At 34.7% G+C, this 19,849-nt stretch overlaps 2 protein-coding genes across 4 annotated transcripts in view; one reads left to right on the top strand and one right to left on the bottom strand.

Annotated features, from left to right (window-relative positions):
- LOC123309533 overlaps positions 1 to 14,040 on the bottom strand; it is a 155,035-nt gene extending 140,995 nt beyond the window's left edge. For 2 of the 3 annotated variants that reach the window (XM_044892699.1, XM_044892704.1), the window contains exon 1: positions 13,797 to 14,040. In XM_044892699.1, coding sequence (XP_044748634.1) covers positions 13,797 to 13,892 — 96 coding nt within the window. In that variant the 5' untranslated portion in view covers positions 13,893 to 14,040. The remainder of the gene's footprint in view (positions 1 to 13,796) is intronic. The other variant, XM_044892717.1, reaches the window with a different exon arrangement.
- A 1,457-nt stretch (positions 14,041 to 15,497) lies between these two features.
- The window catches only part of LOC123321266 (protein furry), a 48,653-nt gene continuing 44,301 nt past the window's right edge, over positions 15,498 to 19,849 (top strand). Inside the window, exons 1-7 of the mRNA XM_044908715.1 lie at positions 15,498 to 15,803; positions 15,862 to 16,026; positions 17,839 to 18,053; positions 18,443 to 18,633; positions 18,749 to 18,958; positions 19,087 to 19,432; positions 19,553 to 19,787. Coding sequence (XP_044764650.1) covers positions 15,773 to 15,803; positions 15,862 to 16,026; positions 17,839 to 18,053; positions 18,443 to 18,633; positions 18,749 to 18,958; positions 19,087 to 19,432; positions 19,553 to 19,787 — 1,393 coding nt within the window. The 5' untranslated portion in view covers positions 15,498 to 15,772. The remainder of the gene's footprint in view (positions 15,804 to 15,861; positions 16,027 to 17,838; positions 18,054 to 18,442; positions 18,634 to 18,748; positions 18,959 to 19,086; positions 19,433 to 19,552; positions 19,788 to 19,849) is intronic.

Genomic DNA, 19,849 nt, shown 5'->3' with positions numbered 1-19,849 from the left:
TTCGGTCTTTCGCTCATAACTTTCCAACTAAGCGGATTCCGACCAAAACGTTTATTTCAAAATAGTAAAGCATTAAATTTGCTACAACATTGTGCACACAACCTTTCTTGAACCTAATATTAATCTATATACGGACGATGAAAGTTGAAAGAATTCACTAAAATGTCAAAAATGCCAGGAAGTGTAATGTAAGTGTAATTGTGATCTCCAAGATACCCTCAATCAGCATCACGAATGCAAAATTTCTCTTAACGACGACTCCGAGTTAAGCAGGCAAAGCAATAGATACGCTGATATGATGATGTTACAGACTGCTGTCTCAGTTGCCAGACTCCAAAAGAGTGTTCACAGAAAAACGTCTACTTTCAGAAGAATGTTAAGGGTAAGACCCCAACCGTACTTCTCTCTTCTCACTCTGTCAAAAACGGTTGTCATGACATAATCTTCCTACTTCCAAACAAAATGTTTGATAAAGTCACTGTAACTCTTCCTGCACCTCAGCACCCTCTGTCGGATTGGGAAGAACATGACGCCGAAATTTTGAAGATTTTCAACCTTCGCCAGCTCTAAATCAAATGTCCTTCAAAAAACCCTGAAAAAGATGGGGTCTGTTAAGAACTTAGAACATAGATACATGGAATCGACATTCAGTGCTACAAATGAATGTTTTGTAGTACACATATTCGATATTTCTCTGTCTAGCGCGACACTCAGGCAGTGGCGTTATATGGAAAAATTTACAAACTTCCTATCTATTCGTATTGAAAATTGATGTGACACTGATGTCCGAGTCAACTGTCTCAATCTAACTCCAGTCTTTGAAATGTTTATTTTCCATTCCATGTATCTATGTTCTAAGGTTAAGAATTCGTGAAGACCTAACGGTTGTTTAGAGGTATGGGAAATTTCAAGATTTATTACTAGAAGAGTTGTTCTTTCAGAATATGTATCACATTTCCATCCACGGTTACTTTTATTGAGAAATTAACGACTCGAAAGCTGACCTTCGAAAAATCCTGAAAAAGAAGGGTTCAGTTAAAAATTGCGCCGAGCTCGATGAAATTTTCAGATTTATTACTAAAAGAGTTGCTCTTTCAGAATATTCTTCATCTTTTGTCATTATGACCTATTTAGACTATTTTCCAAACTAATACCGGCCGGTATACTACTTCATTGTGCTCGAAACGAAGTATTTCATTCGAAACTGAATTACGTAGTATGTACCGAACTCACTAACACAATAAAAATTGAATTATAAAATATCCCCTGACTCCTTGACGTTCGGAAAAATGTTGAGCAAGGACCAACACGAGAATAAGCTGATAAATTTTTAGAAAATTGAAAATAATTTGAAAAGCTGCTTATTTTGGGTTTAGGCGAAAACTCATAACCAACAAAACTCGTTTTCATCTGGGAACGGATGGAAATTAATAACGCAGGAAGTTGTTAGGAATGGAAGCGCTAGGTGGAATATTAGGTATTCTATAATGAAATAATAACTGAATTATCACCGCAGTATGTGTCGCAGACTTACGATGATTAAATATTAAGTTTTCATGGAGAATGAATGGAGAGGTAACGTTGTCACTAGAAAATGGACCATTTTCATTCAGCACGGCAGATTTGAGACTATGTCAGTTGATTTACAGACGTGAAATTTTATTGTAAAAAAGCATGAGGAACTTTGCCTCCAAAGCCCAAAGGTACAAATTGACTTCCACTAGCTCATAAAATAAAAAGAATTTCGTGTTACTGTGTCAAAACGAAAATCTACATGAAAGAACTGAATTTTGTATTCGCTCCAATTGAAAATTCAAAGTGGCGAATGCGCCAGTTATAGGAATCCCCTGTACGCAGATGAAAATATACTAACTGACAAAGAAACTGTAACACCCAGAAAAAGCTGTTTAAATTTCAAATTTTAGGGTTTACAATTTTTTTATTAAATTTGTTAATATTGTGTTTGTCCTACGGGGTTATCTATGCACCCCTCAACACGTCTTGGCATTGATTCAAAAAGATGGTCTATTTCTTCTTGAGGGATACTATCCCAAGCTACCTGTACTTCATGTCTCAGAGCCGTCAAAGTCCATGGGGGCTGGGGTAAATTTCCAAGCCTTCTACCCATGATGTCCCAAACATGCTCTATGGGCGAAATATCGGGGGATCTGTGCGGCCATGACAAAAGATTTATATGAGTCGCGTTCTCAATGATAATTATTTTTATCAGAATTATGCATGCATATGTTATCCACTGTCAACGGTTTTCTTCAATACAGATGTTTTTTCCCAGCAGAAATAAAAAAAGATGATATCATCAGATTGCGAATGTATCGGCTCCATTCTAAAATCAGTTGTTCTCGATCAATTCTGGTGATCAATAGTTTTTCTTTCGTTTCATTTTCTACACTCGATCGCTATGCAACGCGAAACACGCAATTTGACCCAAGAGGAATGTGCCCAAGCGGTAGTTTTGCGAGAAGAAGGGTGGACATACACAAGAATTGCAGAAAGGTTTGGAGTTTCCCATACAAATGTGTCCAGAATGTTGCAGCCATTCAGGGAGACAGGTATGAATGTCCGAAGACCAGGACAGGGTAGACCACGGGTAACAACTGCCATTCAAGAACGTTACTTGAGAATTTCTTAGTTGAGACAACGGTTTGCAACCGCTTGCCTCCTTCAAATTCAGCTTGAGCAAACTGATGGGGTGCAAATTAGCACTCAGACAATAAGAAATCGCCTCAGAGAATATGATTTAAGGCCTCGTGTCGCGGCAAGAGGCCCAGCTCTTACCCCAGCCCATCGAAGGGCGCGTTTGGATTTTGCGAGAGAGCATATCCATTGGGAAGAGGCCGATTGGGAAAGAGTTCTCTTCACAGATGAGTCTAGATTCTGGCGTATCAGACGTCCACATGAAAGATGTGCTCAGTGCAATTTCCTGAATACTACTGGTTTCGGGGGAGGATCGATTATGGTATGGGGTGGAATATCTTTGACTGCTCGCACAGACCTAGTGGTCGTTGATAATGGAGCTATGAATGCTGATAAGTATATAAGGAACATTCTTGAAGAGCATGTAGTGCCATTTGCCCCATACATTGGTGAAAATTTCATTTTTATGGACGATAATGCCAGACCCCATCGTGCGCGCATCGTTCAGGAGTACCTTGAAGTGGTTGAAGTCTCTCGAATGGAATGGCCAGCAAGAAGTCCAGATCTCAATCCGATTGAGCAGGTTTGGGACAACCTCAATAGAAGGCTGAGAAGTTCAGAAAATCATCCAGCTACTCTTAATGACTTAGGAATCCAACTCGGAGAAATCTGGGAAGGAGTAGATCAGAACATTTCAAGATCACTCATTTTGAGTATGAACCGTCGTTGCCGAGCTGTAATTAACGCAAGGGGTGGAAATACCAAGTATTAAATCACTTATCAGCATTTCAGTATTTTGAAAATTGTTCATTTCTCTTCTTTCACATAAGATTCGGTGGAATCCTGAAATTTTCTTCCATTTAATTTGTCTTGTTTCATTCAAAACCTTCCCGAGAGAACGTAAAAAATTAGTTATAAAGTCAATGTAGAGTTAACTTTCATTAAAATTGAGATTTTCAGAATGTGCGTTAATTGTGCAGTGTACTTGGAGAAAATACGCGTTTCAAATGTAATGTATCAATCGACAGATATTTTCGCTTTGATTTGGCTTCGACGTTGACTAAATTGTTAAAAATGTGCAAAATATATGACAATTGTGTAAGAATGGCATGGCTTCTAGACCTAGGCAGCACAAAAACCAAATAAAACAAAAATACCTTTCATTTACGGAAGTTTATCTCCGTTCCTTGAAATTTGCCGGTGTGTGTATAAGAATTGAACAGCTAGAGTTAACTGTGCCTTAGGAATATTTGTTATTATCTTAGTTACTTCATTATATTTCCTCGGAATTTTAATCAATTGGCTATCTTAGTAGGGAAATCTTTCATTCAAGTATCAGTCATATGATTTCCATCCCTTCCTAGCCTTTTTATTTCCATGTCGACAGATGGAAATATCAAACCTGAATTTTAAATGCACAGGTTAAAAAAAACTTCATTAATGAGCATCACGAGAATTTTCAGCACAAGTTGCCGACTTCTTCCTACGGAGTTTCGAATTATTCAACAATTAAATTATGTTTCCATTTCCAAGCTCATCCCTAATACTTACGCCATCGAAAATTGTATCTACGTATCTCTGAAAATAGAGTGGAACACAAAGTATGAGATTACTAACGAAATCATTTCCAACCAACACGACGCAGCATTTGCGTTCACAAAACATGAACTAATTACCGAAATGGTAATTGATTAATGGTAATCCTAGATTCATTTAATAATTTAATGGATGAAATAGCTTATACATTGTACAGTGACGCTTTTACCGGCAGCCTAACATATGTGAGAGGATTATGAAATATGAACTATACACTGATTATAATTACTTAAAAATACAGGAAAAACCTCAGACCCGAAATCCCTCTAATCTTTCCAGAGAGGCAGTTTTAGAAAATAAATTAATTCAACATATTGCGAAGAGAAATAATTATCAAAATTGACAAAACGAAATAAATTCCTAATATAACAGAAAAAGAATGAACAAATGTATGAATAAAAAACACATAGTACAAATTTTCCTGACGTTTTACTGCAAACCTTTTGGAACTCACTGTGTAAGTACCAAATTTAAACTGTGTCACTCACGTAGATTCGCAGACAGTCAGTTTTTCCAACGGAAAAGGATAAACGAAATCCAACCAATAATATTTTTCACAAGGCAGAAGAACACAACACGCATTGTAATGGCATTTACACTGCTTTTTCTGTCGAATGGAACTTACAAATTGAGTAAAAATAACGTAATTATTAACTGCGGTGTTTACTGTGTAGAAAAATGCTATATTTATTTTTGAGTTTTTCAAATGGCACTCTTAACTTTTTGAGTCAAAAATGGATGGACCTCTTGATGTATCTGAAGAATACAAGAAAATAATAAAATTCTATAAAACTTTTGCCTGGGGCAATTTTACATACTCGCAACCGTTTTCGAGCTAGATGGTGATGAGGGCGAGGAGCTTAGCCACACATGCGAAAGGCCAAGGTCAATGTAGAAAAGAAAGTCATAAGCTTCAAAAATAGAAAAAAAAAACACCGCGCTCGAGAATGTGAACGTAACGTTTTTTTTGCAAGTTTGCAGTCCTCTAACACGTTTTCGACAAGCTTCAATTGTCAGATTGAGAGAATGTATATATAGGTCTAATTTTTGGTAGAGGTACTCTACAGGATCCAAGATATCTCCCCTTATATTAATCTGACACGCTCGAGTAAATCCCGAATTTCCCTCTTGCGCTCCCCAACTATTTCTGTCAGTTTTCTGGCATCTAAGAAAAAATCTGAAATTGCTTTTCAAAGGGGGCTGTACCTAGGCAGGTGCTGCTCAAAAATAAATTTATATGAAAGACCCACACTATTGTTTCACTTGTAATCACTATTGTCCAGCGTCAAGACAAGAACAGCATACATTTGACTGAGCTTCTTGGCCAGTTCAGTACCTAAATGGTAATAAATTTGGGCTTCTGTTTACTTTAGCGCCTACCTTGGATTTTTGTCTTCGATTTTTTCATCAATTTTAAATTAATTTGTTAGCCTTAAGAGAACTCGATGTGTTAACGTTTTCACTAAGTTTATTCTGAAAAATGTTGGGAATTTATTAAGTTTCGAAGAAGATATAAATGATGGCTTTGAGGTTAGGTTAGGTTAGTTTAAGTTGGGACAGTGAAAAATCATATTTATTTATGATATTAATAAAACGAATCAACGATTGGATTTAGAGTTCTTCAAGAGCTGAAAAGGGAAAATATTACAATTCGACTGATTTATTTTCATATATGCTATAAAAAATCATATTTCCAAAAGTACAGGGTGTCCGAGTTAAAGTGTTCTTATTCCTTATTGTGGAAACTAAAGGAGCTAGAAGAAAAAGTTAAATACAAAACTTGTCTGTAATCGATTGAACTTTTATTTTTTGTAACCCACTTCAACTTTCTTATTTTAAATGGAACACCCAGTATATTATTGCATTTTTGAATTCCTTGTCAAATTGCAAGGTAACTTTGGTCTGACAACCATGTCCTATATAGCACCGATTCTGAGATATTCGACTTTTCCCTAAAATTTTGACAGCTGTAGGTGCTCACTAAAATAGCTGATACTAGTTTTTTAATGAATGTAACAAAACCGAATTTTGCCCAGCTCTTATCAACATATTGGATCATACGTTACATCTCTATTTTTAGCAATCAGATATACAGGATCTTCAAAAATTGGATAGAATAGAATTGAATAGAAATTCAATCAAAACTTTATTTTTTCAAATGGCAACCGATATTTTTTTCTTGTTCATCACGTAGAGCCGATTAAAATGAGCAAAAAAATGTATTTCAATTTTTTCTGCAAAGTGAAAAGTTTCAGAAATATTCACGAAAAAGTGCATTTTCCCGTAAGAAATAACGAAATTAATTAATTAAGCTGATAGAATATGGTAACTATGGAAACTAGCACTGATCTAATTATGTATTTTTGAGTTTTTCTTATGTTTTCAGACAATTACTTGATTAATTTGAGAAAAATGTATCTGTTAGTTTTGTCCCCCTTTAAAATTGAAATAATTTAATTTTATTAGAAGCGAGTACTGATTATGAGTAAAAGAGTCTCTTTGTTTTTCATTAGTCAATCTAGTTAATTAAATTTATCAAAAAAATCAAAGCAGCAACACTAATTAATAATTTTATCATTGGTTTGCACTTTTTCATCCATATTTCTGAAACTTTTCACTTTACAGGAAAATTTTAAATACATTTTTTGTTCATTTTAACCTGCTTTACATGATGAACAAGAAGAAAAAATAGGTTGCCATTTGAGAAAATTAAGTTTTGATTGAACTTCTATTTGAATTTTTAACTTTAATTTTTGAAGACCCTGTATATCAGATTGCTAAAAATAGAGGTGTAGCGTATGATACAATATGTTGACAACAGCTGGGCAAAATTTAGTTTCGATACATTCATTAGAAAACTAGGATCAGCTATGTTAGTGAGCACCTACAGCTGTCAGAATTTTAGGAAAAAGTCGAATATGTCAGAATCGATGCTATATGGGACCATAGTTGTCATACTAAAGTCACCTTGAAATTTGACAAGGAATTCAAAAATGCAACAATATACAGGATGTTCCATTTAAAATAAGAAAGTTAATACTAACAGGGAAAAAACGGGGCACCCTGTATTAAGTTGGGTTATAAAAACTAAAAGTTCAATCGATTACAGACAAGTTTTGTATATAGCTTTTTCTTCTAGCTCCTTTAGTTTCCACAATAAGGTATAGGGACACTTGAACTCGGACACCCTGTACAAGTCTCCCGAAGTTCAGACATGTAGGTACCAATCGAATTTTCATACAATACTCTATCTAAAAATCTCAGCGATTCTCAGTTTTTGAACCCGCGAATCCAATCCTCAACGATTCTCATTTCAAGTCAAGGTATTAGGTAATCAGGAACTTCATGAAGTATCTCCCGTCCCTACTCAAAATTTCGGGATTTTCCGCAAAAACCGTGAGCGAAAAACGTCCTCATAACGAAAGAACCGATCTAATCGAAAAAAGCGCCTTCGTTCCGTGAAACCCTTGACGAGAAACTTAATAATTGAGTACTCGGGGGCAGTAAGCGTGAAAATGTCAAAATCTATTAAAACTCGAACCGTCATAAAAACCGAGTAGTGAGAACTGGGAATTCTAGGGAAGCTCCGGGGAAAATCCCGGAATGGAGGCAAATGAGGAAATATTGATCCGGGACGGCTGGAGTTTGTCGGAGTTCCGGACCATCATATGCTGTAGGTTCGAATTATCTGTACCGGAATCGCTGGAGGGTTTCCCCCTTTTGAAACTTATAATAGATAAAGCTGTTTAAGTCACTTATGCTTCTTATGTGCGTTAATTTAAACTTGGGACGGCATTGTTCATACACATATACTCAGTTTACGGAAAAACCGACATCCTGTCTGATCCAACCGTACAATACACCCAACCAACCGAACTTACACAGAAATATTCGTTCTCCCATCATAACTCTCACTTGAACGTGAAGTATACTGAGTGACATATAGAAAACTAAACACCCAGTATCAATGAATTTATTACAGTAATTTTTCGTGTAGATACATGTAGTGTAGATAGGTGTTATAGCTACAAAATTTGAGAAGATCCAACTGTAGGAAAAAAGGGAATATTTTATAATGTGCTGGACCCTCGCGATGATTTCCTCTCAAGGTTCAGCAAGCTTTGAAGCCATGAAGGTCACAAAAATGAGTTTTTTTAAATTCCTCCACTCCTGGGCTTGAAATCCTTTTCGCATTCATTGTGAAAGTTGTAGAGCATAACATCTTCTATAAATTTCGTTCAAACGTTTTTGAGATATATGAATGTACAGGATGGCCAAATTTCGATGTTTTAGCACTACAGCTTTTAAACCAGAGGAGATAGACAAAATCTGATACCCCATTTTCGTTCAATTCTTCTGAGAAACTAACAAGAAAAGTAGTCCTTCTTGACCCCCTTCTTTTGTTTTCGAGTTATAAGCCAAAATTGGAAAAATGGCGATTTCGAAATAAATTTTATATCTCCATTAATACTGATGATAGAGCTCTGAAATTAAAACATTATACAGGCACTTTTTTAAGTAGATTCCTGTGGCGTGCTTGCCTTTTTGGCAGGAAGCTATTTTTGCCACGAAGCTATGACCAAAAGTTATGTTTTTTTAAATGCGAACACTAGATTTCTGTGCAATTTTTTGAAAGCTTAATTTTTACTAATTTCAGAAATATATATTATAGCATCATATGGTTTGTTGTTATAGGAAGCTCTATTTTTCTGTGGATGTCAAAAGTTGAAACCATAGAAATATTGAGAAAAAAAAGTTTTTGACCATTTTCTATTATTTATATTGATACCTATACTTCATTCAAATTTATTTTAGCAGTCGGTTGGCCATGAAATAATTTTCTCAAGTTTTTGTAACTAGAACGAAGTTAGGTTGGCACTCATGAAATGTCGTTAATGTCATAACGCCGTTGCCACAACTAATCTAATATCAATTTTTATTACGAAAATTCGAAAATGCCGAAAGTGATTGAAAAAAGAGACAGGGTTTCAGGAAGTGCTATTTAGAATTCAGGTCCACTCATTCAAATAGTTATACTCTGATATTCTAAAATCCACAATACGTCAGACGGTAGCGAACATATTCAAGGTAAGAGAATTTATATAATGTTTCATCTGAATCTAAACGACTTATATTTCAGCTGAATATTTCCACAATCAGAAAGATTGTGAATGAAGAGTATGACAAAGAATTTCCTTCTATTGGGAGACCCAAAAAAGTGGTGGCATTTCAGAATTTTATGTTTGAGTGAACTAATTCGAAAAGTTAACTACAGGATTTTCGATAAATGTCATCGGAGAATGAGTTCCCTAAAATGGATTTTTCTGTTTTTCATTTGACTTGTCCTATACAATGTAAATGTCTTAAGGTACTAATAAATACCTAAATATTATAATTACATCAATGTATTAAGATGAATAGCCACAAATACGCGCAAGTTGCCCTGTTACTGTTTATTCATGTGAAATTTTTGTTCAACGGTGAAGTTGCATCTTAACTTGAAACTTCCTTCCACTCCTTTTACTTATATTGATGCAAGATGATTTTTATTGAAAAATTTAACATTCTTGTAATTATCTGTTAATTCCTTCGGGAGATACCCATTGCCAACCACTGCATCATATGCATTTCATCTTCGGGTTAATATTTTTGAAATCTACAAATGATGTAAGCCAAAGACGATAACGAACATTAACTTTCCTCAAGCTAGTGCATATTATGATATTATACTGATCTCTTGTATTTTCCATGCAAATAACTGGATTTGGTATGCCTTCAATCAGTTTGTATAAACTTCAATTATGTTCGTCCCATATTTTCCCAAGATATTCGACACTGCGATAAACTACGTAATAACAGAAACTTTTACGTAGAACGGGCAACATAGCGTTGATTTAACCCATAATAACCTAGTGTTACACATATGTAACGCAAATTTCACTGGCAAATCTATTTTATTTCTCCGTAACTGTAGCTATTAGCGTTACATATATGAAACACCATTTTTCTCAAACAAAAACTATACAATTTTCAAACAGAAATTGAGTTGTTTTTGTCTTGTACACTCTATAAAGAATATTTATTCAATTAGAATAGTGATCATAACTCAGGTTATTAAGGGTTAAAACCCAAAAATGTTTTGACAAGCTTCATAACCCCACATTTTCGTACTATACAGAGTGAAATGTGTCAAATTTCCATGGCCAACCGACTGCTAAAATAAAGTTGAATGAAGTATATCATATGATATTATATATTTTTATTTTAATCATTAAAAATTAAGCTTTCAAAAAATTGCACAGAAATCTAGTGTTCCCATTTAAAAAAACACAACTTTGGGTCATAGCTTCGTAATTAAAAATCCTGCCAAAAAGGCAAGCACGCCACAGGATTCTACTTAAAAAAGTGCCTGTATAATGTTTTTATTCATCAGTATTAACGGAGATATAAATTTATTTCGAAATCGCCATTTTTCCAATTTTCGCTTATAACTCGAAAACAAAAGAAGGTGGCCAAAAATGACTACTCTTGTTAGATTATGTAAAATTGCTCCAGAGAAAAGTTGTATAGAAATTTATTATCTACAACTTTCATAATGAATACAAAAACGGTTGGAGGCACAGGAAGGAAGATATTTGCAAAAATTGATTGTTATCATCTTCATACTGTCAGATTAAGAAAACCCTTACTGATTAGTGTCAGATTAATGGGTCAACACGTCCGCAACACCGAGATTAATCACCTGTATGAAAATCTGACACGCTCGAGTAGTTATGTACAAGTGGCGATTTTGTTGGCATTTTCAAAGGACCGCTGTGACCTTGCGTTACGTGCGAATTGTCAGTCTCTTGAAATTAGCTTCCTTTGCCTGCAATATCTTCTGAAAATTTGACACGTTCGAAAAAATTTCTTACCATTTCCAACTCTCCCGTACGACCAGCCACACCACACAAACTGCCAGATTAACATGAATTCATAATCAGAAACACGTAGGGCATATATAGCATCTTAATCTAACACGCCCAAGTATGTACACCTGGCGAAGTTTTTTTAGTTTAGTTAGAAGTTTGAAAACTTGCAGACGCTTTTCCCTTTTTTACTATCTACCATCTGATCCACTAGGTCTCTACGACTCTCAAATAAATCCCGATTTAGCATGGCTCAGCAACTACAATGAAATCGAGCCAGAAGCTAATCAGAAAAAAATTTTGGGTAGAAAGAGCCACCACCGAGGCCACCACTTAAATCTGTTTCGCAAGAAACTTATTCCCTATTCATATTATACCATTGAAATATCAATTTTTTTGAACTTGATTCACCTTGAAGAAGGGCGAAACTCGCGAAGATTAATCACAATAGGTAACAAGGCCTCAGTTCAGCCCAGAGAAGAAGAAGAAAACTGATCTAGGCAGGTTAGACCTGAATACGGGGAGTACCGTGGATCAATGGAGTATAAAAAGAGAAGTCGACGGACGGAGGAATCGAACGCTTGGTAATATTGGGTTCACCTATCGGTGGACTAGCCTTCTTCTAGTTCAGCAAATATGGAAGTAGCATTTTGATTCCACATTCGCAGACTAAGGGCCTGTTCCGATATTGCTGCTAGTACTGGCCCGCAATCGAATAACAATAGAACTCGAACGACTGGGCCAATAGGCATCGTTTCTGAAATACTGACAGTACTGTTCAGGAATATCGGAACAGACGGTAAACCTATCCTATAACTGATTGAAGCCCCTAGCCAGAGACAGACAGAGGTTGTCTCTGCCCCTAGCTTTATATAGAATGTGTTTGCGACTGTGCAGAATCGAATTTGGCCACATGTTTATCATCTTTGAGTCCAGTGCTGGAAAAATTGTCGACTTTAAATAAAATAAAAAATTGTAAAGCGGCAATTGCCAATATAGTGGAATAAATAGTTACACCATTTTTCCAGAACACTTATCTTTTTGGAGGATGTTCGTAACTCTGATCATTTGTATACAAGTTGAATTACGCTATAGCGAAAAGCTGAAATCGTATGGAATTAGTACAAGATTTTTTTGATTAGTTTAAGAATACATAATATAAATATCGTCTACAAACATGAAACATAAACTTCGAAAAGTTGAAAGAATATTATTGGGAAAATAAAACGAACATCCCATGGAAAATAGGTAACGTAATATCTTTATTATATAAATACTATTATATGTAGAGTTAGTTATCCAACACCTGTCCTTTAGACATTTTATTTCCTAATAACAGTAAGGTACCAATAATAAGATGAGGTACCAATTATGTACACAGGGTACTTCATTGGTAAATGAACATACAGTAACATGAGCTAGAGCTACCCTAGGCGAGTCCAAAAAACCCATATATGATAGGTCTAATCAATTCCATTACCGAGATACAGGGTGCTTCATGTATTCACCAAAAATTTCAATTTCTCATAACTTTTGAACCAACCAGTATAGTCGGTTGATATTTGGAATATATGATTCACTTGCACAAGTCGATAGATTCACATTTAAATTTACAAAAAATTCCAGGTCCGTAAATGAAAAATATGGGACATCTTCCAAGCTGGGATTCAACAACCTGTATATGAAAATTTTTGGATGTGATGGAGATATTTGAAAAGAGTAGAAAATTTTCAATGAGATTCAGTAGATTTTATTTTCCCGCACGTCATTTTGCTCAAAGGAAACTCCAGGGAAAGCGAAGTGAGAAATGTTTTCTTTGCTTATTTTGGTTACAAATCGTTCTAAGACCTGTGTAAGTGAATCATATATTCCGAATATCAACCGACTATACTGATTGGTTCAAAAGTTATGAGAAATTGAAATTTTAGGTGCATACATGAAGCACCCTGTATCTCGGTTATGGAATTGATAAGACCTATCTAATATGGGTTTTTTGGACTCGCCTAGGGTAGCTCTAGCTTAGATTACCGCATGTTCATTTACCAATGAAACACCCTGTATGAGGCCACTTAAAAAAAAAATTCTTGTTGAAACCAGCAAAAACAGTCACTTCAGCATGACTGTATCGTTAGTAGCTGCCATGAAAGAGGTAGGCTTTGGAATGGGGGTAAAATCTTCTTGGTGCTATACTTCTCACCTCACTTCTCACCCTCGCAACCCCCAATTCATTTCATAATGCGGCTACTGAATAGTATAAGTGATTTTTTCTTCGATCTGATATCCGAACTTTCATCTCACATTTTTGCGGAATGTGAGCACAATGTGTTTTCTAAAATAAGTGCGGAAAACATCAAAAATATTTCAAAATCCTTTTCTAGCACAAAATCAAACGAATGAACTGAGCAGTATCAATAACCTATATCTGCAACAGGTGACTATTGCAGGTCAAAAAAGTCAATGACCTTAATTTCAAAAGGGTTTTTTGATGTTGAAGGAAAAACCAAATGACAAAGAAAACAAAACGACTAAAACCATCAGGATTTCTGTAAAAACCAAGCACTTTCAGCGGAAAAACGAAAGCAAATAACTAAAGAATGACAGGACAGGGGTAAAATATCAAAACATCATAAAACAAACCTTTTCCGCTGCCGGTGATTGGTCGTAGCAGTCTTGAGGGACAACAAACCATTTTCGAGGATCACTTACACTGGGACAAGTGGTGAAGGGAAACATTTCAGACGGAAATCGATTGATAGAAATGCACGAACTATACGCGACAGTAACAGGAAAAGAAAAACACTTTCATAATATATCTAACTGTTTTTTCCGCTTATAAACAAATGGGGTAACGAGGACGTTTGTGCGAAAACAGGGAGTAGGGACAGTTTCCCGTTAGAGGGCGCCACTTCAGATTATAGAGGCCGATGAACGTTCGACGTGATCTCTTGTCCCACTTCTCTTGTGTTACAGTTTTTCCAGATCAATATTGAATTCTCTAAATGCACAAGTGTTATTTTCTCTTTTCGAATATATGGGAAAATATAATATCATCAGATTCGCAATGATTGATAATTTTCAGGAATTCTACTTTTTCGACTGCTGGGCAACCAGAATTATAGAGGGTACTACACACTAATCCTCCATAATTTAAATAAAGAAAATTTTATATAGAATGAATATAGAAAGGCATTTTAAAAACTTCTATTAATTTCTACCACTGGACATTAACTTAGTTTTTGAGTACTGAAAGTTTGAAGCTCATCACATTCTATAAAATTCCGCGGGGCGCAGATTCGAATTTCGATATGATCGAAAAATGAAAAAGTAGTATTTATAAAGAAGGGATAAGAATATAATAATCATCAATTTATGAAATTTGCATCTGAGAATTAGTTGAGTGTTATATTTTTCAAATATCTGTTCTTGATAAGTTTTTTATTTTCAAAATATTTTGATATTTGCTGTCCTTATATTTACAGATTTATTTTTTATGGTTTTTCATATCAATATGGTTCCATTCATTTCTGATACCAAAATATGGATGGGATTCTCATCAATTAAATATTTGACGTCATGAACGATCTAATACCCCAAATTTTAATTAATTCCTGCACTGCCTGCGAAGTAAGGATAATTTACTTTCGGGCTGCTGAGCCTTCAAAAAATAAATGAGTTCATCAACACAGCTCCAGACTCAGCTGAAAATTTGAGGGAAATCTCGGGAAAGTTATAATTTTTTATTTAGTTAGAGAAATCGAGATATTATCCATAGACTTAATAATAATAAATAATAAATTAATATCAAATCTATGACATTATATTATCTCATGATTATCCGTGGATTTAGAACTCAATCAGGTCATCCAACTGATAAGCAAAAAGGTGGAACTTCTCTCTGGGATAATGAGTTCATATCAGAACAACTCAGGTTCATATATTTTTCTGAAACTAATCTTACAGAGATTTCTTTCCCTCAAGAAATTACAACAGCTGGAAGAATGGAGTTTCAGGGAAGGGCTTATTCACTAGCAGGACACTCATAGACTCATAGACTTTCTCTATGAGGACACTGGAGACAAATATCGTCAATGGAATATCATTTAGTTACTTTGATATTAATTTTCCCTGCAAATGATTTGTTTTTTGATCCTTTATATACGATTATTTTATTCATATCTTTCCATCTGGTCAGATAAGATACGAAATCTGTCACTAAATTCCTATCAAGGAATTGATTGAAAAACAAACAGAAAAAATACAACAATATTCGTTTGAGACCTATTGGTTGAATGAGAAGACGTGCGCGCAAATATTATGAATTTTTAACAAAAAAAAAAACAGAAGATGGTGGAGTTGAAAAAGGAACTGTTTCTAACCTCTATCAAATTCACTTTAATTCGAACTGTCACTCATTTCGCTTCGGTGCTTGGGTACAAAATTATTGAATATTAGCTGAAGTCTAGAGAATAAATAAATCAGCTTCCAAATTTGTATATCGTCAAGTAGTATGAGTAGTGTAATGTTTAAATGTAGCTCCAATAATTTTTATTCTAAAGACAACTAAATTTTATCAGTTAATTGAAAACGGCAGTCCCTTTGTTTTTTGATTCATTATGTCAGACTCCCTTACAGAGCACGAAACGGGTATGCTTTTGACTGTTTTATTGAAATGAATACCAATGAGATATGTCGGAATTTTCAGATCTTGTATCAAACGATTCAGATGCTGAAGGATCTCAAAGTGTTTGCTCAGACACTCATAGTGATACTGCCTCAGGTATAACAGAAAAAAGTACTTTATCTGGTTCTACCATCCAAGCATCCCTAGGGAACGATGATAACTCAACTAATCCATCCTCGATAGCTGGTAAAGTCTAAAGTTTACCTAATTGTGTGTCGGTGTCTGTCCTGGGTTGTAATCGTCACTCGAAAAGAGAATTCATTCTTTGAATTATTTCAGAAGTAATCTGATTTGAACACATTGTCATGAAATGTTTTGGCATACCGATATTTGTATTTGTTGAGTTTTCATTAGGAATTATACTGAGAATTTTCTATTTTCAAAGCATTCGGTGTGTTGAGTTGTTAGGAATGATACGAGGTGTAAAATACTGATTGTTTCCATTGAAAGGGAGTGAGTTCAAGCTGCTCTATTTGCTTGGAAAATTAATTGAGGATACCATCTCAACAATAAAGAACACTTGAATGACTTGAACCATTTTCGAAATGTGTATGTTTATACTGAAAATTATATACAATCATTAGGTAAATCCAAAATAATTGCCTTATGAGTAAGGTAATATAGAAGGGGCGTTTAAGTGATATACTATTTCTTGAGCAAAATTAATTTTTGATACAATAAGAATTGAAAAACTAGACACAAGTAGAATGAAATGATGAGAAGTCAGTTGTGTCCAATTCGTCCTTTTTAAGTAGTTTAACTTCTTCGATCATTCTAATTATGAGGCAGATAACAAGTTTTATTTCATTATGGTAGAGTCAAATGGAAATCGTGGTATCAAAATTATAAAACTTTCCCTAGGACAATCTAGACCTCTCAAATTGCAATGAATGATTTCAGAACGAAAAACTGCTGTTGAGTAATAGCTTGAATATGATAAAGCCTTTTCAGAGAGCATTGAGTTTCTGGAGCTATTGAAAAGTATATGAAATATCAATAATGATTAAGTTTTTCAACTTTCTGAGAACATCACACCCATATTCAAGTATTCATATTTGAATAAACCTCTAAACATCTGTAAAAAACAATTGTTGACTACTTTTTTCTAGAATCTGATACTAGAAACTTACACCCAACTGATCTGTAATCACTATTTTGATTTTTGGTTGCCATTTCATTTTTACGAATATCTTCTATTAACTTAAATTGTTCAAAATGTTTATTGAAAAGTTTAAATCTTCAATTTGACTCCTCAATATAACAATAACTGCAGATGATTTTTTTGTTTGCAAAAGGTTACATTTCTAGAAAAGTTGGTCAGTTGGTATTATTAAATTTACATTTTTGATGGCCAACTCCATTCAGCCTTTGCTTGGGAGAGATACAGTTTACTTTCAGTCAGTGAAATAGTTTGGAAACGAAAAGTTTTGAAAATTCAATACATTCCCTGTGGTTGGTTTTTTACGAAAACGTTAAGGGGTATACTTCTTATTATTATATTATTGAAGAATATTTGAAGGATGCTTATACCTCATCAGAATAGTATAGCTTATAATTTCTAAGCAATAATTATTTTACGATAAAAAAAAATTATTAAGTCAGGGAAAAAATGTTCTCAAGGAATTCAGTTTTCATTAGCAGCAGAAAAAAGACCCCCATCCGCATTTTCTGTGATTTGGGGATAGGTAGTCTGGAGTTGCAAATATTTTGGATAATTCATCCTCAGATTTTTTTTTCCGAAAAGGTGTAATGATAATTCTTTAATGTATCTCTCAATTTCTGTGATATATCGCAGTTATTGAATTTTCCTCAACATATATCCTGATATATCTGCAGGAATGTTTCTAAATGGTTCCTGTCAATTTTTTGTGTGTTGAGGTTCATCCCAAATATTTTACTATTTTTGTAACTATTGTTCATCTATGTCATATTTTAAATGAAAACGCCATTTTCTAATCTTGATCCAAAACTTCTATACCTGCTCTTCCACTTTTTCAGATTCCGAAAGCAAATCTGCCAACCGAAATGTCTATTCAAGAGATATTCTTTTGCCCTGGGGTGCACAAAAGGAACGAGCTTCATCACAAGTTCCTGGAATGGCAGTAGATATGGATATCAGACCTGGGGAATTTGTGATGAGGAGTTTATTTGCAGTATTCACTGTCCTAGCAGAGAAGAAAATCGACTCTGTCTTGAATGATTCCCAAGTTAAGGTATTCATTTAGAAATTATGCTCCTCTTCATCTGATATGAGAACAGTCTCCAATTTATTATTAACTACTTGAATTCGGCCTCTAATATATTGTGATGCTAGTTTATTGAAGGAAATGTTCTCAATTAGAAAATTGTAAACCAAAAATTGATATAGGAACAAATATATTTAAATTGTACTCCAATGAGTCCAATAAAAATCAAGCTTATTATTCTTTTATCAATAATTGGGATCAACCACATTAATCGATCCAAAAATTTCAGTAGGTAATTGATTGATCATTCAAAAAAAAAATTACTGGAATATTATTTAAATTTCATTGTGGTAGGATTTGCTCTCGATAGCAATGCTACTTATGCTATGTGTAGTCAAGGGAATGTAAACTTGCAGGAGAAAACATTATCCAAAGCCTTACAAAGAGGTGAAGATGCCCAGTTTGATCAACTACTTAGTGCTTTCGGATCAGTGGCTGAACATTGCTTACCATCTTTACTAAGAGCCCTTTTCTCTTGGTATGAAAGGCAGATGTCTGAAGTTACAATCCCGGAACATAAGAAAACTGACCCTAAACAACAGAAAAGGCAAGTGTGACGTAAACGATAAAAGCTTATTTATGATTACAATCTGTTTATTTTTATTTGACGAAATGATAATGATTGTGATATGTCTTCCTTCATTATTTGAATATTATTGCAGCATTATCTACATTGTATCAGGTGGAACAACAGAAACTGTAGAAAGGTCAGAAGCAGAAGTACAAAAAGAGAAGAGGGATTTAGCTGTAGAGTTTATATTCTGCTTAGTCTTGATTGAGGTTCTGAAACAATTATCTTTCCATCCTGGGCATGAAGACCTTGTGCAGTATATAGAAAATTTAGCATTTAAGCATTTTAAGTACAAAGAAGGGTAAGGAGAATTTCAATATTGCAGACAAGTTATACATTGCATATAACCTTTGAGTAATTACTCAAAAGATATAACTCTAAGAAATTCCCTCAATGTAGTTTTTCTAAAAAAAAAAATTGTCCTTGCAGCATACAGAATAATCCAAATGGAGCAAATATCCACATAATTGCCGATCTCTATGCAGAGGTAGTTGGAGTTCTGGCCCAATCCAGGTTCATGTCGGTCAGAACAAGATTCATGAACGAACTCAAAGAGTTGAGATCACGGGAACCTGGTCCCATCACAACCCAAAGTATTATAAGTTTATTGATGGGAATGAAATTCTTCAGAGTCAAGATGGTACCGATTGAGGAATTTGAAGCTTCTTTTCAGTTCATGCAGGAGTGCGCTCAGTATTTTCTGGAAGTCAAAGATAAGGATATAAAGCATGCTTTGGCAGGTCTTTTCGTGGAAATATTGGTGCCAGTTGCCGCAGTGAGTATAATTTTTTGCGGATAGAGCTGTAGTCATTTTCATCGAGACATTTTGTTGTTGGACAATTTCATCCAAAACTTATAATTTCTTTGAGATCTAACATAACTTCATAATTTCCAGGCAGTTAAGAATGAAGTGAATGTACCGTGCTTGAAACATTTCGTGGAAACTTTATATTTCCAAGGCCTGGATTCTATCAATAAGTCAAAACATAGGCTGGCACTTTTTCCATTACTCACATGCTTATTATGTGTCAGTCAAAAGCAATTCTTTCTGCAAAATTGGCCTTGCTTCCTCACTATCTGCCTGCAACATCTCAGAAACAGGGATCTGAAAATGTGTCGAGTTGCTTTGGGTGAGTGAAATCCACAGGTTATTATTCAGATTATCATACTCATTTTCGAATATTCAATTTTA

Source organism: Coccinella septempunctata, chromosome 1 (assembly GCF_907165205.1).
Source record: "Coccinella septempunctata chromosome 1, icCocSept1.1, whole genome shotgun sequence".
In the NCBI taxonomy this organism is placed as follows: domain Eukaryota; kingdom Metazoa; phylum Arthropoda; class Insecta; order Coleoptera; family Coccinellidae; genus Coccinella; species Coccinella septempunctata.
This window is presented reverse-complemented; position numbering and strand designations above follow the sequence as displayed.